Source organism: Sabethes cyaneus, chromosome 2 (genome assembly GCF_943734655.1).
Source record: "Sabethes cyaneus chromosome 2, idSabCyanKW18_F2, whole genome shotgun sequence".
Lineage (NCBI taxonomy): Eukaryota > Metazoa > Arthropoda > Insecta > Diptera > Culicidae > Sabethes > Sabethes cyaneus.
In genome coordinates this window covers 65056189-65071444 of record NC_071354.1, presented here as the reverse complement: position 1 = coordinate 65071444, position 15256 = coordinate 65056189, and the positions used below count along the sequence as shown (strand labels likewise).

The following is a 15256-nucleotide window of genomic DNA, read 5'->3' as shown; positions in this document are numbered from 1 at the left end:
GCAAACGTCGATGCAGCCTCTCATGAAAATTGCTTCCGATTGAGAACAGTTTTTTGTGAGAGTGAGTGTGTTATTTGTTTTCCAAATTCTGTAAACGTCGACGGTTTGATTGTAACAGTTTTCGGAGCAGTGCGGCCAGGCCTTGAAAGGTTATTTAATTTCTCAGGAAAATACAGGAATGGTCTGTGTAGAAAACTTCTAAAGGGTATCCCAATAATTAACTCTTTTGGGTCAAACAATATACACAACGTACATTCCTATTTTCAGATCTTGCTACAAATTCGTTTAATTCTCATTTTTTTACATAATCGTAAATCAAAATGTACATTATAGAAGTTTTTTACTTATACTTAGACCTATACAGTAAACTTGGAAATTATCCCCGAATGGCGGTACTGATGAAAAATATAAAGAATCAAATTAATAACAAAGTTGCTGCAAATACGTTACTGCACTTAAAGCTATTACCATGCAGGTTCGTTGGATTATAACGGCTCATTCAAAGTAATCGCAAAGCGCTCTTGTTAAAACATACAAAAGACACTTTATTATTATAACTAATCTCGTGCGGAAAGTCACTATCTAGCACATACTTATCACTTACCGTCACAGACAAGCAAGTTGCTAAGTTGGTCGACACAATAATTAAGCCTTAATTAGTAGCATAATAAATTGACAAAATTGGTATCCACACGCATTAGAGGCCGTGCGTGTCACTGTTGCTGGTTGCCTTCGGTTTTCGTTTCGCTTTTTTCTCCAGCTGCGTCACTGTCTACCATTCGGACCATTCGGACCATTCGGAGTAGACCGTGTGTCCTTTCAGTCCCAGTACACGCTAGCGGTCGGTCGCATAATCATAATTATTCGGATTTCTTCCTTTCACCCTCTTCCCCAATAGCACACGATTAATTCCAACCACACCGAGCCGGCGGATAACTATTGTGCAACACACAGTCGAGCCTCCAATGTCGAATGATCACACAAATTCGACGAAAATCGTCTCGACAGGCATAATGACGGTTCTCCGTTGAAGTAGCAGGACGTTCTAGCAAACTGTTGAATGTGGTTATTGATCCGAGTCAACTGATTAGCTAGGCTTTAATGAACCGACAGAACGATTTCATTCACTCTCGGTACGGCGTGATAACATCTAGATACATACAACTCGATTTAAGTGTAATTCCAAACAAACTACCATGTTTCTCCACCACAACGCCACAAAGAACCATCTAATTTAGTGGCGTTCAATTGATTTTCAAGCCCCATTAAATCCTACCCACTAGAGCACATCTTTCGTTTTATGATTTGTGGGATCAATCCACTACCTCTCACCTCATTAGGCACCTCAAAGAGACCGAATGATTGAAAATTGGCCCGAAAGCCTCCCGTCGTCTCGCACGGTGGCAAGTGCCGACCTGACCGGACCGGTGCGGTGTAAAGCGCTGAGGCACTCCCCAAATATCCCAATCAACACTCCCTCTGTGCAATTTATGCCTGCTTTCGCCCCCAACTCGGTTGCGTGCGGACTCATCAATGACAGGCTATCCTGTATCTGTGTTTGTACGTGAGATGAGTCAGGTCGACCTTATAAACATTAATTGAATTGAATTTTAACCACATGATTATGGGTCTTTCGATGTTGTTCTCGCATATCCTCTGGTAGGCCGTTTTGTGGCTCTTTGCGTGGTGAAATGTTAATCGTTTGATACCGGGATGCTCGGGTCGGGTGGGTTTCGGTCGGCTGTCGGTGTATCTTGCCTGTTCCGGCTATGATAGCAGGCACTGAATTACGGCCCACAAAGAGAACATTCACGGATCATATCAACTCTGGCAAATAGGATAATCATTATCATCAGCTACGGATCATCTCCGTTTCTCGTTTCCACAGTGCAGTGGTGGAACTGTCTGTCTATCATACATATTCATTTTCGCCTGGGAGAAATTCATATCGTTGAAGCGGCGTGGACAAGCCTAGAACATTCTGGGCTGATAGCACTATCGGATGGGTTTTGAAGTTTTCATTTATTGATTGCTCAATTTCATCCTTCCAAAGATAGGTATGAGCGTAGAAAATAATCTACAGTCTTGAGCGACCCCTTCCCTCATCTAATTTTCCGCTCTTTGCCCTTCACGACTCGTTTTTTCTACCATTTCCCTCATTTCTTGGAAAAACTATCGTTATAACAAATTACAGTTCATTTGCTGGTTGCCACTGCACGCTGGGGGCTTTGTTACAAGCCCGAATGAGGCTCTTATATATACGTTAATAAACCAATCCAATGCCTGCGACTCGGAATCAATAATCTCAGCTAATGTATAGTGTGTCAAAACTGGCACCCGCGAGTTCCGGAACTCCGTGTGGGTCCTAACGGATGTCACCTAACCACAGCATAACTTCCCATCACACCATTATTGCAGCATTGCAATGCATTGAGTAGGTTCACCCTGCCCTACAGAAGTGGTACCGGAACGATTGCGCCGGACACCGGCTCAGGCCGCAACGCATTAAAATGCAAACCAGTACAAATTTATTCAAAACGTATTCCAATAAAATTTCATCGAAATATTGATAATATCCTTCCGGCATCGAATGCATAAATTGGAGCAAGGCGTTCTGCGATATTCCATGGTTCGGTGGTGTGATATTGCAGCAGCAGCCGGAGCAATCGCCATCGAATGTTGGTCAATTTCCGTAACGGTTCTGCTTTTTCGGGAAACAACACTTGCAACTATTGTGCCTTTGCTTCTAGCCGCCTGCTGTAGAGAGAGAGAGAGAATCACACTAGATATCGATAGACAGACGGACAGTCAGACAGACAGACCGACCGACCGACAGGATGGCCGGTCGAAACGGCGGACGGGGGGCGGACGGATGCACATATTGTATATGACTGGGTGATAGCGCTGCTGCCAAACGACAACCTGGAGGGTGCCAATAACTGCCCGCACTACGGACAGTCCGAGAGTATGAAATTATAACCGTAATAAACAAAATATGAGCACCCGGGTCACACCACTTCGCCGGCTGGAGGTGAACCGGACATACGCACCCAGGGCGGCCGTTCGGAAAACTGCATGCACCGGACTTCATCCGAAAGCATACCTACGCCGGCAATAATCCAAATCATTGTAGGAATTGCTCTCTAACATAAACCGTGAGCCTCTCAAACGGAGAGCTTACGAACGTGAACCCACACCGAGGCCGAGATTGGGATTGGGTGCCTGCTTGTTCAAATTTAATTGGTTACTAATCAAATTTATTGTTTGATAAATTGAGCTTGCAGAGGAGAACCTTCCGAATCGGAAAATTTCAACCGCTAGGATCAATAATGTATGCCGTCGTAGAGGGAAGGCAAACCACAACCAGAATTGCTAACATTGTTTACTTGGTTCAATTCTGGGCCTAAAAATAACAAGAAGTCATAAAGCATTCGACTTACTCTTTGCACTCGCTCGGAGACAACCATTGCCAAAAAGGACAAAAGGGTGAATAATTCAATTTCTGCGGTCGACTGGTTCACTTGCGAACAATCTAATCTGCCAAGATTTCCATAGGCTTACTACCAGCAGCGTAGGTAATTGGGTGGGTCTGCTGCAAGGCGAAAAAAGGTTTGTCTCAATAGCTCACCAGGGTATTATTATTGGTTTCAAACTTCAAACTTGTCGCCGTTTCTTTTGACAGCCAAACGAGCGAACAAACATGTTTATGTTAAACGCGTCCAGCTAAACCTAGAGAGACTCCGAACTCCGAACCGGGGAATCCACCGCGAGTCGGTTCGTGATCTAAATTGTGTATGGTAATTCGGTTAAACTGACACGCGTTTCGCGACATTAATTGGCGCTCCGATTGACAGCTGGCGCCGATTGAACTCCGGCTAAATAGTTTTGTTGGGCGCACACACACTCACTGCTCAACTTTCGCTACTGGTTTGCACTAGGATTTGCACACGAAAATGAGCTTCTAATTAGTGATGTCGGTAAATTTGCGCGTAATTTACGCGATTTTGGGCAGTGATTTGATTTGCGCTGTCTGGGGCGCCTCAGTTGGTCAAAATTAGGCGCCAGCAGATTGTGGATAATTAAAATTCTGCTGCTGGCTGGCGGGATTAATTTGGACGAGCTGCCATAACCGAGGAATTCGCTTCGACGAATGCCGACTGCCGGTAGGGGCTGTAATTAGTTGTTAATGGTTGATATATTATGAAATAATCGACTGTCACATTATGAATTTAATAAAGTGGCTACAGTGTATCATTTAGCCAGCCTAATAAAACCTCTAGAGTTTGAACTCTATTGCCTGATAATTGCAAAAAATATTTAAATGTGGTTTTGACTTTGCGTTAAAAAAGTTTACGCTAAAAAGGAATGAATTTAAACAGGTTAATGGATTATTCATGAAAAATCGGAGGTTGCTTACTTCAAAATACTGTATCTCGCAGTATTCCTCGTAATGATGAGTGATTCTTAGGTAAAAAATTAGGTGTCTTCGGAGAAGTTTCTTAAAAAGGTATTCTGCATCTGTTGACATTTTCATACAATTAGATATTAAGGGGATAACACATTTGAAAGAAAAATAACTTTTTATAGGAGCTAGATAGCATGTTTATGTGTTCGGTAAAGTTGTAGATCTTTGAATTTCACTAAACTTTGCCGAAGATACTAAGTATCTGTATCATATGGTTTGCGAGTTATAATTGACTTTCTGTCGTGACCTCAGTAAAAATAGTTTATTAAACTTTTTGTACACAAAACCTCATCGAACAGGTTAAAATACGTTACTTTCTGGAAGGTAAAAATATCGTATGTTGTTCTATTTGCCTTAAAAATTGATCTGAAGCATGAATTTTACCGTTTTTACAAGTAATTTGTTCCGTTAATAGGCACCTGCTGGCAGCTAAAGTTAGCGATGCTAACCGCCATAGAATATAATATAAGTGTGCCAAAAATCATGGCCGGGTTTGCATGGGCATTTTGATAATTTCAATTATGAATTTCATACGTATATGAGTCATTCCACGCGAAGTGTCCGAGCCCCGTGTAATCGACCTTCCCGAATTTGAACCGAATTTCGCCAGATTGTTCGTTTTCGGTCAGAAAGCAAAAATCGAAAATTTGGTGCCGAAAAAAAGTGTCTTTCTAAACTTAATATTTCCGGAGATATTACGGAGTTTCCACCTATTTAGAGTCCCACGTGAAGATGATTAGCGTGGTTATTTTCTGCGTTTACCACGCATGTTTGCAATTTAGCAATTTGAACTATCAGTTTTTCGCTATTGCCTCCCCACTGCACCCCTCCTTGCATGACAAGCATATTTTCAATGTATTTAGTAAGTACAGGATAATTATTATTAAAAAACGGATTTGCGTAGGACTCGTTAAATTGCTGCCAGATGCAATATAAGCAAAAGAAAAAAAGAGGTTTTGAGAAAATCGGGTACTTTCCTTAAAAATGGAGGCGCTCCCATTAATCGAGGGAATGTTCGATTTTGGATTTTTACTTTTGACCGAAAACGAACAATTTGGCAAAATTTGGTTCAAATCCGCGAAGGTCGATTACACGTTTGAACTTTTTCTCGGTCACTTGGCATGGAATGACCCATATGCTGGTTTTAGTAAAGTTATCAGGTTTTTATTATTCCTTTATGTTCATAATAATTTCCCAGGACCTCGTTCACGTGTGTTTCACTATCTGTTGCAGAATTGCTTTCGGTCTGGGACTTTTGTAAAAGTTTGTATGCTACTGGTAACTACCGCTTCGATTTTTTTAATGTTGGTCTTCATAAAGTTGAAATCAATGGATCCGACATCATTAACAATCTTCTGAAAACATCTTCGTTTGTCGATATTCTACTTAGAAATCAGATTAGGTACTTAAATAATTACATACAATCATGATCAGGGATGGAAGATCAGTGATTTTGATAAAATCTGTGAGTTATCGCCACACGCACAGATCACGATCCGTACAGATCATGACAAACAGTGAATCTTTAGCGTTGATCACAAGATTTTGTTCTCTAAACAGTCTCAGCAGTCGATCACAGTGTTACATCTTACCTAGCTGCAAGAAAAAAGGTCAGACATGTTGTTTGTATTGTGATTCATGCGATGCACACAACCAATCGTCTGTATCTGTTATATTTCTCAACGCAATCATGCAATGAACATGATCTGACATGAGGTTTGTCATAATCTGTACGGATCGCAACAAAGTGTTTGTCGCTTACAAGTAGTGATGTCATTAAATCTGAATCTGATCGCTTCTATGATCTTGATCGTTAGAGGCGATTTTTTTCCATCCCTGATCATGATTCATTACTGTTACCATACCTTGAACATTTACGTGCACGCTTTTTTCTAAAAAAAGTTTCATGTCTTTGTTACGGCACTCTTGCGGTTCTTCCGAAAGACGAGCGACCGGTAGAATAGCTGCAACTACTATTCCTGCACCGTGAATTAGAATTCGACGTACCTATTGTGGCATATAATTTCAACCGTTAAGTATAGTTGAACTGGATGTGCAGTTGGCACTGGCGTGCTCCGGCTGGACTTCTCAGGCTTCTTTAAAAAAAATTAATGTTTAATTATCCCTAAAGATGTAACTAGGAAGTCCAGAATTGATTGAAGTTTTCAAGTTTCAATGTTGCGAATCGAGCGAGAAGTCGCTATGTGCAGACATTCTGCTACCCACACACTCGCGCACGCACATCCTCACAGCGTCTTCAAATTCAAAAGCAAAGCCATTGGTATAAACGGCCTGTTGAGAACTTGATCCTTCTTTATCAACAGACTTCGCAGCCGGTTATTAGAGTACAGGAAAATTACGGGGCTAGTGCTTGTGCACATCGTCTTCCTGCATAGCTTTTTCGCGAGTAAAAAAACTCGTGAGGAATCAGCTGCCTGTGAGGCTGGTGGCGCACTGGGATACAAATTTTGCATTACTTTTTCTTTTCTTCTTCATCTTCATCCTCGATTCTACTCACGGGCGAGAGTGCGAGGCGTCACGAGTAATCGGTATCAGCAGCTCTGGCTGCAACGACGAAAGAGAGCGACGACTGTAGCTGTTAGCTAAACACACACTCGCAAAAACTTGTTGCAGTGCATGAATAAATCAGAGTGAGACTCCAAAAGGGATGCTTATACCGGCGTGTTCGTTAGAATGAGTACGCGTGTGTGAGAAAATTAGACCACACGAGTGTGGGCTTCGCAACACTGGTTTTCAGAGCGTGTTTTAGAGCGATTCACTAAGACGCAGTTTGGAATTGTCAATCCTAGACACCGGCATTTATTTCATGGCTGTATCATAGCAATAAATTCTAAAACCAGCAGTATCGACAACATTCTACTGGATTTAATGTAAACAGACGCGATGCTAGTCCGTCCAGTTTGCATCGGGGTAGGATGCTGGCCTAACAAGCCAGTCGTCGTATGTTCGAATCACGACTGGCCGGTGCCACTATAGAGTCAATAGGATCTTTGCATTAGCCCTGTAATTTTCCTGTACTCTAATAACCGGCTGCAAAGTCTGTCGATAAAGAAGAGTCAAGTTCTTAAGGACGTTTATACCCATGGCTTTGCGTTTTTGCCATGAGTTCCCCAACCGATTTTCAGTTTAAGACCACCATTAGAAACCTAAGAAAAAATGCTGCTAAAAACATTTATAAAATTAGGTATGCGTTGGCATTAACTAAATGAAGCAACCAGTTATCTGTAACAAGTTTCACAATTTTCATATATGGTACCCCGGGGCAAGTGGGAATACGGGCTGAGTGGGAACGGAGCTAATAGAAGTTTAAAAATAAAACCGAATAGGACTAAACCAAGAAGAAATATTTTTTCATAAAAATATGACGGAATATGGTGTATCATTTATTGTATTTGTTTAGTTACATTTTATTTAAAAATATGCTGTAATCAGCATGATGCAACATCATGTGATATTATTATTTAGCAATGACATTATAATAATACGATGTTTCGATGAAGTTACTAGATATACACTAATATATTGGTGGCACCCAAGATAAGTGACCTGAATCCAACGTGTTAATAACATAAAGTTGCTTATTTGTTGCGTATTTCAATACTGTAACCGGTGAAGTTTTTTGCAATTTAAACAAGATTTAATAGCAACATGGAAGATGTTGCAAGTGCTGCTGGGGTAATCTGCAACTGGAAGTGGGTATAGTAGAACAAACAGATCATAATCGTATTTTCGAGCTATTAAAGAGTGGTTAATCATTTTAATCAATTTTAAATATAGATTCCACTTGCCCCGGTAAATGAGGGAGGTAGGGCCTATCGCCATGATATCGAAAATTTTCGTTAAATTTATTTTATGTAAATCGATAGTCCTTTTTAGTAACTAAACCTTCGAAGTGACACTACTGAAGCGTTTGTGTGCTGCAAGAATTTTAAAATAATTATAGGTGTAGATTACACAGTCGAATAAACCCTAACCATGCAATGTTTAGGTTCCACTTGCCCCGGGGTACCTTACGCCACTATTCGCAGATTTAACCGACAGTCAAGTGGCACCTGACGGCAAGGGTGTTTACTAATCTGTCATTGTGTTTTGTGTTGGTTAGATAGTTTAGTGTTAGTTAGATATTTAGAGGAAATCAAAGACTGGCATAGGGTAACGACACCAGAATTAGCCACTTTTTTAGATAGCAAACGCGAAAACCGAGATTCATTCCCATATAGTTCCAAATCGATGAAAATTGTTTAGCCTACGTGAAACAGCAACAGTTTTGCTACGTTTACAGCATAAAACTTAAGCCCAAATATTTGAAAAAGTCGTTGTAAATGTAAAATTTGTGATGCATGTAGAGGCACCAGTTTTCGACCCCCAAGACCTAGTTTTCGCTATTTTTGTGCTCCAGTTTTCACCACCCCCAGAAGCATCGTTTGTATCTTATTCAATTCTGAAAATTCATTAATATTTATAGTTTTTTCGAAAAATAGAAATAATTTTTAGTTAAATAGTGAAAACAGAACAGATTTCCGTTGAGAAACAACCGCATCACTGATTCCCGCGATGAGCTTAGGAACGGTCCATTGAAATTCGCCAATGGCGACAAGTGGATCATGCGTAAATCATTTCAATATGGCGACACCAACTAAAAATAATGCCAATTCGAGTTATGTAATCATTAAGAGTTTGGAGTCATATTATATTGGTTCAGTACATATCTATGTTTGAATTATATTGAATATGTTATGCTAATTATGACATCACAGAACAGAAGTGGAAGTCCGAACGATTCGGCGATCAAAACTGGTAACAGAGTCTTTTTTGCTTTTAGTTTTCTTTGGGAAATAGAATAGAATAGAAGCGAATAACAACAATATAAGCAGAACGCTCGCTACCTATCTCATAGCAGCTTTCCCATGGCTTCGTGTGCATTCGTAAGCGTTCGGGTGTTTTCGTGGAACAAAGTGACATTTAAAGTCAAGTCAAAATTAGAATGTCAAAACTCAGAAGGCAAAAGAACAAAGTCAATATTAAAAATTCAAAGGCCGAAAGTCTAAAGCCAAAGGTAAAAAAGAATAAATTTAAAAATCAAATGTCAAATATCAAAATTAAAAGTTTATATTCTAAAAATCAAAACGTCAAAAAATGAGCGTCAAAAACCCAAGATTGAAACATAAATGTCAATATGTGAAATGATAAAAAGATCAAAAGAAACGTGCTTTTCGAGGTAAAATGCTGATAATTTTAGCTCGAAAAGCACGTTTCTAACAAATAAAATCGAAAGTCAAAATTATCGATTAAAAGTAAAGTCAAAAGTACGATCAAAATTAAAATCAAATTTAAAATGCTGATGTTTGTTAAAAGTCAAAATTCAAAAGCTAAAAGCGAAAAGTGAAAAGTCAGGTCTAAATTATAATTCAAAGTAAAAAAAAACAAAAAAAGATAAAAGTTCAAAATCGAAAGGTAAAAGTCAAAAATCGAAAACTAAATATCAAAATCAAATTCAAAAGCCAAAATTAGAAAGTAAATAGTCAAAAAGGTAATGTTTTTGCTTCAAGTCGAGTCAAAATTCAAAATTTAAAATGCGGCAAATAAAAAAAACCTTTTATTTTAGCCCATTTTCAGAAAGCAGATGTAATATTTTAGCAAATTCAATGCTAGGTTCTTTACCTTGTTCTACATATTCTTGTAGTATATGAACAAGTACCGAGGTGAGCAATAATTTCCAGTTCGACGATCATTAAACTGGCCAGTAGCTGTTCAATAATAATGTCACTAGTTGCAACTTGTTCTACGTTGCTACTCTAATAACTCCAATCGTTAATAGTAACATAGCCAGACTAACTTATTTCTACGATCTTTCTCAATAATAAATCGAAACTAAAACAGATGCCTCTTATGACGTTTAAAACTACCGCCTCTGGGCCTGCCCGAAACATTTCGCTGACGTCGCGCTGTCATAGGATTGCGACTCTGATGACCTTGAAAGCAAGACTAACACTCTTATCCGATTACCAGACTGAAAAGCCGATTTTCTAAAACGTCACAGATGCTACTACACACTCTAATATGTTAGTCACTGGGTGGCCGCCGAAGGCGATCGACAATCGCAATCGATGCTCGTTCGATTCTAGGCAATCACTATCTTAAACGGCTATAATTGTTCCCGATAATGTACGTCGTTCTGCTGGGTGCGTACGTTGCGTGGTTTAGTTCATGAATTTAAATATTGCTCAACACTGTTCTGTACGGCAAAGTTAGGGTATTTACAGTACTGTACGACTAACATACATGAACTATATTGATACTTAATACTAACCCAAAGCCACACCGCGGCACGGCAACCACCAACGAAGACCGGCAGTCCAACGACGATATCCAGCGAGACAGTTCCGTTCGTCGGTCGGTCGTCTGCTGGGCCGCTGCTTCTGCTATTGAGTCTCCCCGGGGACCACCTTTAGCATATCGTCGCTGCCTCACGGCAAGTGAGCGAACGCAACGGCACGGGCTCGTCGTAATTCTCAACCGGTTGAGTTCTCTCGTACGATTATGTTGGTGGTTCTACACATCCCGCCTAGTTCAGCCTGCAGCCACGGTTTCTGCAGAATGAATGCACCAGCTAGGGGCGCCGAAAACTCCGACGCCCTGCCGCTTCCGACGGAGGTGTTAAACGCAACAAAATGCAGAATGGTTCAATAACATTTTACGAGTCAGGATTGTTGGTCAAGTAAAATCGATTGACGTGTCGATGGTCCATGTTGCGCGGTTGCTCACATGTAGATATAACGCATACAACGTTACATTTTTGTATTAAATTCATATTTGTTTATTTTTCTTTCCTTTTTTGATAGCGTGGGCATCGGAAGGGCCCACTTTGAGAAGCAACCGCCGAGCAACCTGCGAAAGTCTAACTTCTTCCACTTCGTTGTGGCGTTGCACGACCGGGCCGGACAGCCCATCGAGATTGAGCGGACAGCGTTTATCGGTTTCATCGAAAAGGATCAGGTAGGCACTATTCTAAAAATATTTGAACTTAATAAAATTTTTTAGAAAATTTACGCAATTTTAATCATAAAAACAAATATTTATAATTTCAGGAATCTGATGGCCAAAAGACTAACAACGGTATTCAGTATCGGTTACAGCTGTTATATATCAACGGTAAGTAAAATGCTAAACATAAGACTAAGGTGAACTGTAACGGTACAGGACACATACCTATCGTGATTTCACAAGCTGGGAAAATTGTCAAGCATTTCAAGGTACCTTTACATTTACAGATCGGCGTGGGTAAAGTTTTAATTATCAGCAGTTTGTCCTGCATAATTTATGCAAATAAGAAGCTTCGCTTCGTTCTTTGATAGGACCAGGTAACTTTCTGCTGCGAACCATTTAATTAGCATATGCCGCGCTCAGTTCGTTCTATGGTGTGAATATTTAAATGCTGTGCATGTAATGTAACACACACTTAAACAACATATGACAACCAAATTCAACAATATGAGAAAAAATGAGATATGTTGTAACATGCTTTGCAAGTGCAAGTGCATAATCATTTGCTCTGTTTCCATTTGCATATCGTTAAACAGTTTCAGTGGCGGGCTCTGTTTAAAGCTGAAGTAATAAGCTTGGCGAGCATGGCATGGAGATAGTCCTTCTAATAATACTCCCAAATAATCCTGCTGTGCAATTGCTACGCACAGTCCAGCCGGTTGCTCGCCAAAGGGGATTCTTTTGTATGGACTCCTCCTGGTCACTAATATTAAACTTTAATGAAAGTATCCTCTATGTATATGCCAGCAAACCAGTAAGCGTACTGCATGCAGCCATATGGAAAAGATAAACAATTTCATAATAAATCAACTGAAAACAATTACCTCGTCCGGTGCCCCATCTTGCATCCGTTGCTCGAACCGAACTCAAATTTCTAAAAGGTGTCCAACCAAATTTCTTTCATTGTTCTTGTTTGCGCTCCCAAATGCAATATCTAGCCTAGCGCTGGTCAAGGCGTTAATGCCAAAATGACCTCATCCCGTGTTCCATTCCGTCGGCAAACTTATGCGTACAGACTTGGGTAGATCGCATGACTGGCATAAGCGACATAGTTCTTTTACAAGTTAGGGAAAGTAGAGTAATTTTCTAATGCTCGTACACCAGGAGTAGATTTTTTAAACAAACTATTGCGTGACATTGTTACAGAAAATGATCTACAGAAGCGTAAATTGGTTCTGGAATTTGTGGTTTACTAGACATTGTCCAATTATTGGACGTGTCCAATCAAATTTCCATAACCATTGATCGTCATGAATAATAAATAAATTCCTAATAAATTCCTGAAATAATTTAGTTTTAAATTTTACCATATAAGAGCCTTATTCGGTCTGTAAAGAAAACCCCAGCGCCATAGTGGAAACTGGTAAATGAACTGAAGTTTCACCGGTTTGCTGCCAGGTACAACTCGATATTGTGTGCAAATTTGGTTCAGTAAAATACTTGAAATACAGATACAATACAGAAAAATCACAATTTTGTCAATTTATTCATCACTTAAATGTATTTCCATTATTGCTTGTCCAACCCTGTTGCCTTTTACGGAATTTCTGACTAGCTTTTTCAGCTTCATCTACTCGAATTCGTCATCTGTCATGTCGAATCTGATAACCAGCGCTAGGTGGACTATGGTTTGACTCTTCTGTAGAGTTCTCAGACATCTTAATGACGATCCAAGACTGAAATCGTTGCACTATCGGCATATTCCCTGTGGTGAATGAGATTAATATTTATCTACGTTTTAGCTATTACAGCTGATTCCCCAAGGAATATCGGAATCACTCTAAGATCAATTAATAAATGATCACAATGTTTAAAAATTAGGAAACTCGAATAGTTTTTCCCAAACGTGGAAAGTATTGCCAAATAAAACTTTTTTTTTTTGGAACGGTATTTCTTTTACAATTGACGGTGGAACGGTAGAAAAAAGTAATGAAAATTTTATAGTGTTGGAGAAAGAGTGGAAAGGTGAGAGAGAGAGGGAGTTATTAGTAGCTACGCTTAACAAAGTAGTTGTTGTGACTCCTTTGAACCCTTTGATTCATACAGGCGCTGGACAAAAGGAGACTGCACAACCCCCTTTATTAAGCGAGCGCCGTATCTTCAAGCTTTCCGCTCTTTCTCATTCACTATAAAATTTTCGGTACTTTCTTCTACCGTCCCTTTGTCAAAAGAACTTCCGTTCCAAAAAATATTAGTTATATATGCCTGACCTCATTTCAAGGTCAACACAAAAAACAAGTGGTTGGCCAAATAAAACAATTACGACCTTAGACGGGCTAATGACAAACAGTAGATCTCTCCCATGTTTAAAGATATATTTATTATATATCATGGCTTATGGGTGCTACCATCTTTTCATAATATTTACATAAGAAAAAAGTATTTATTTAGGTGAGCTCAACGAAAAGAATGAAATGTAGGCACCGAACTTAGAAGTGCTCCGAAAATAACTCATACTTTACAATGAAATGATAGAATTTATCCTGCTTTTAGAAAAGTGTTTATTGTACAAAAGTAACCTCATGAACACAAAACTTAATTTCCAAATAGATCATTTTTTTAAGACAGTTTGACATTTTGATTGTGACGTCGGCTGGTCTGTTTCTAGGGCCATGAATAGGGGAATAACGTGAAAATCTTCTTCTCTCCGGCGGACAGTGGCGAATCTGAACTTTTGACTTCAACGAACTAAGCTGCCTGCTGACCTGTCCTTCTGCTAGATAGTGAAAGCACAGAGAACAGATTAACAGGCTCGAAGGAAGTAATCGATTTTTTGTGTGTAAAATCTGTCAGTAGCGCCCTCCAGAAATAGTTTGCCAAACGCATCAAAAAATATCCATGTACCTTTATCAATATTTCTTTGTCGTGGAGTTACATAGCAGCGATGGCAGCGACATCAAGATTTAGTTTGCCACTTAGTGCTCGAGGGGTGCTCTATTGAAGGATTACTCGTAGATTACATAAAAACCTTTTACACACTTTTTGTCAATTACCTGGTAGTCTGTTCTCTGTGGTGAAAGCTACGGCTGGCGTATTTTTGAAATAATTATTACAATTGTAGAGTTTGAAGAAGTATGCAGAGCGATATAAATATAATATTAAGATAATTTTCTATAAAAGCATAGGTCAGTCGAGCTCGAGAGGAATTTTATCGACCCGTTACTGTTAGAGAAATCTTCTACTATTCCACAAACGATAGTAGTGAGAAGTTAATAAGCTTTACCGCAGCTAGAGTTATGGAAAGTCCTTTCACTTCAATCGACCACGTCCACAGTTGACGGTTTGCACTTTTCAGCGATATCAAGACGCAAGGTTTCATCACCATAATTTACGTCAGCGCTGGATTCACGTTCTGCCATAGACAGTGGATTATTTCACTAGGTACGGTACGAGAAATTTCTATAAAACAATCTACGGAATCAGGAACCGGGCCGTGCCAACTCCCGTAATGTATCACGAGGTGGAGAGAAATCTGATCACCGAGAGATCGGATGTGACCAAGCATTGGAAACATCATTGTTAAACGGACTAGAACATGGAGTCGTTGATAGGAACAGAATAGAGATAGAGAACGATGGACAGGTTGTAGATCCACCAACTCTGTACGTAATGTCTAAACCAGCGAAAGAGCTAAAATACGGCCAGGGGGAAAGGAAATATTGAACGTCGGTACTAAACGACTGTATTGTACAATCCATCAGGCCATACTCCCTACTAGCACAGTTG

The 15256-nt window shown here is 39.8% G+C and overlaps 1 protein-coding gene across 1 annotated transcript in view; it reads left to right on the top strand.

Annotated features, from left to right (window-relative positions):
- LOC128735092 (transcription factor collier) overlaps positions 1-15256 on the top strand; it is a 120366-nt gene that overhangs the window by 13735 nt on the left and 91375 nt on the right. Inside the window, exons 2-3 of the mRNA XM_053829576.1 lie at positions 11329-11482; positions 11575-11638. Of these exons, the coding sequence (XP_053685551.1) occupies positions 11329-11482; positions 11575-11638 (218 nt within the window). The remainder of the gene's footprint in view (positions 1-11328; positions 11483-11574; positions 11639-15256) is intronic.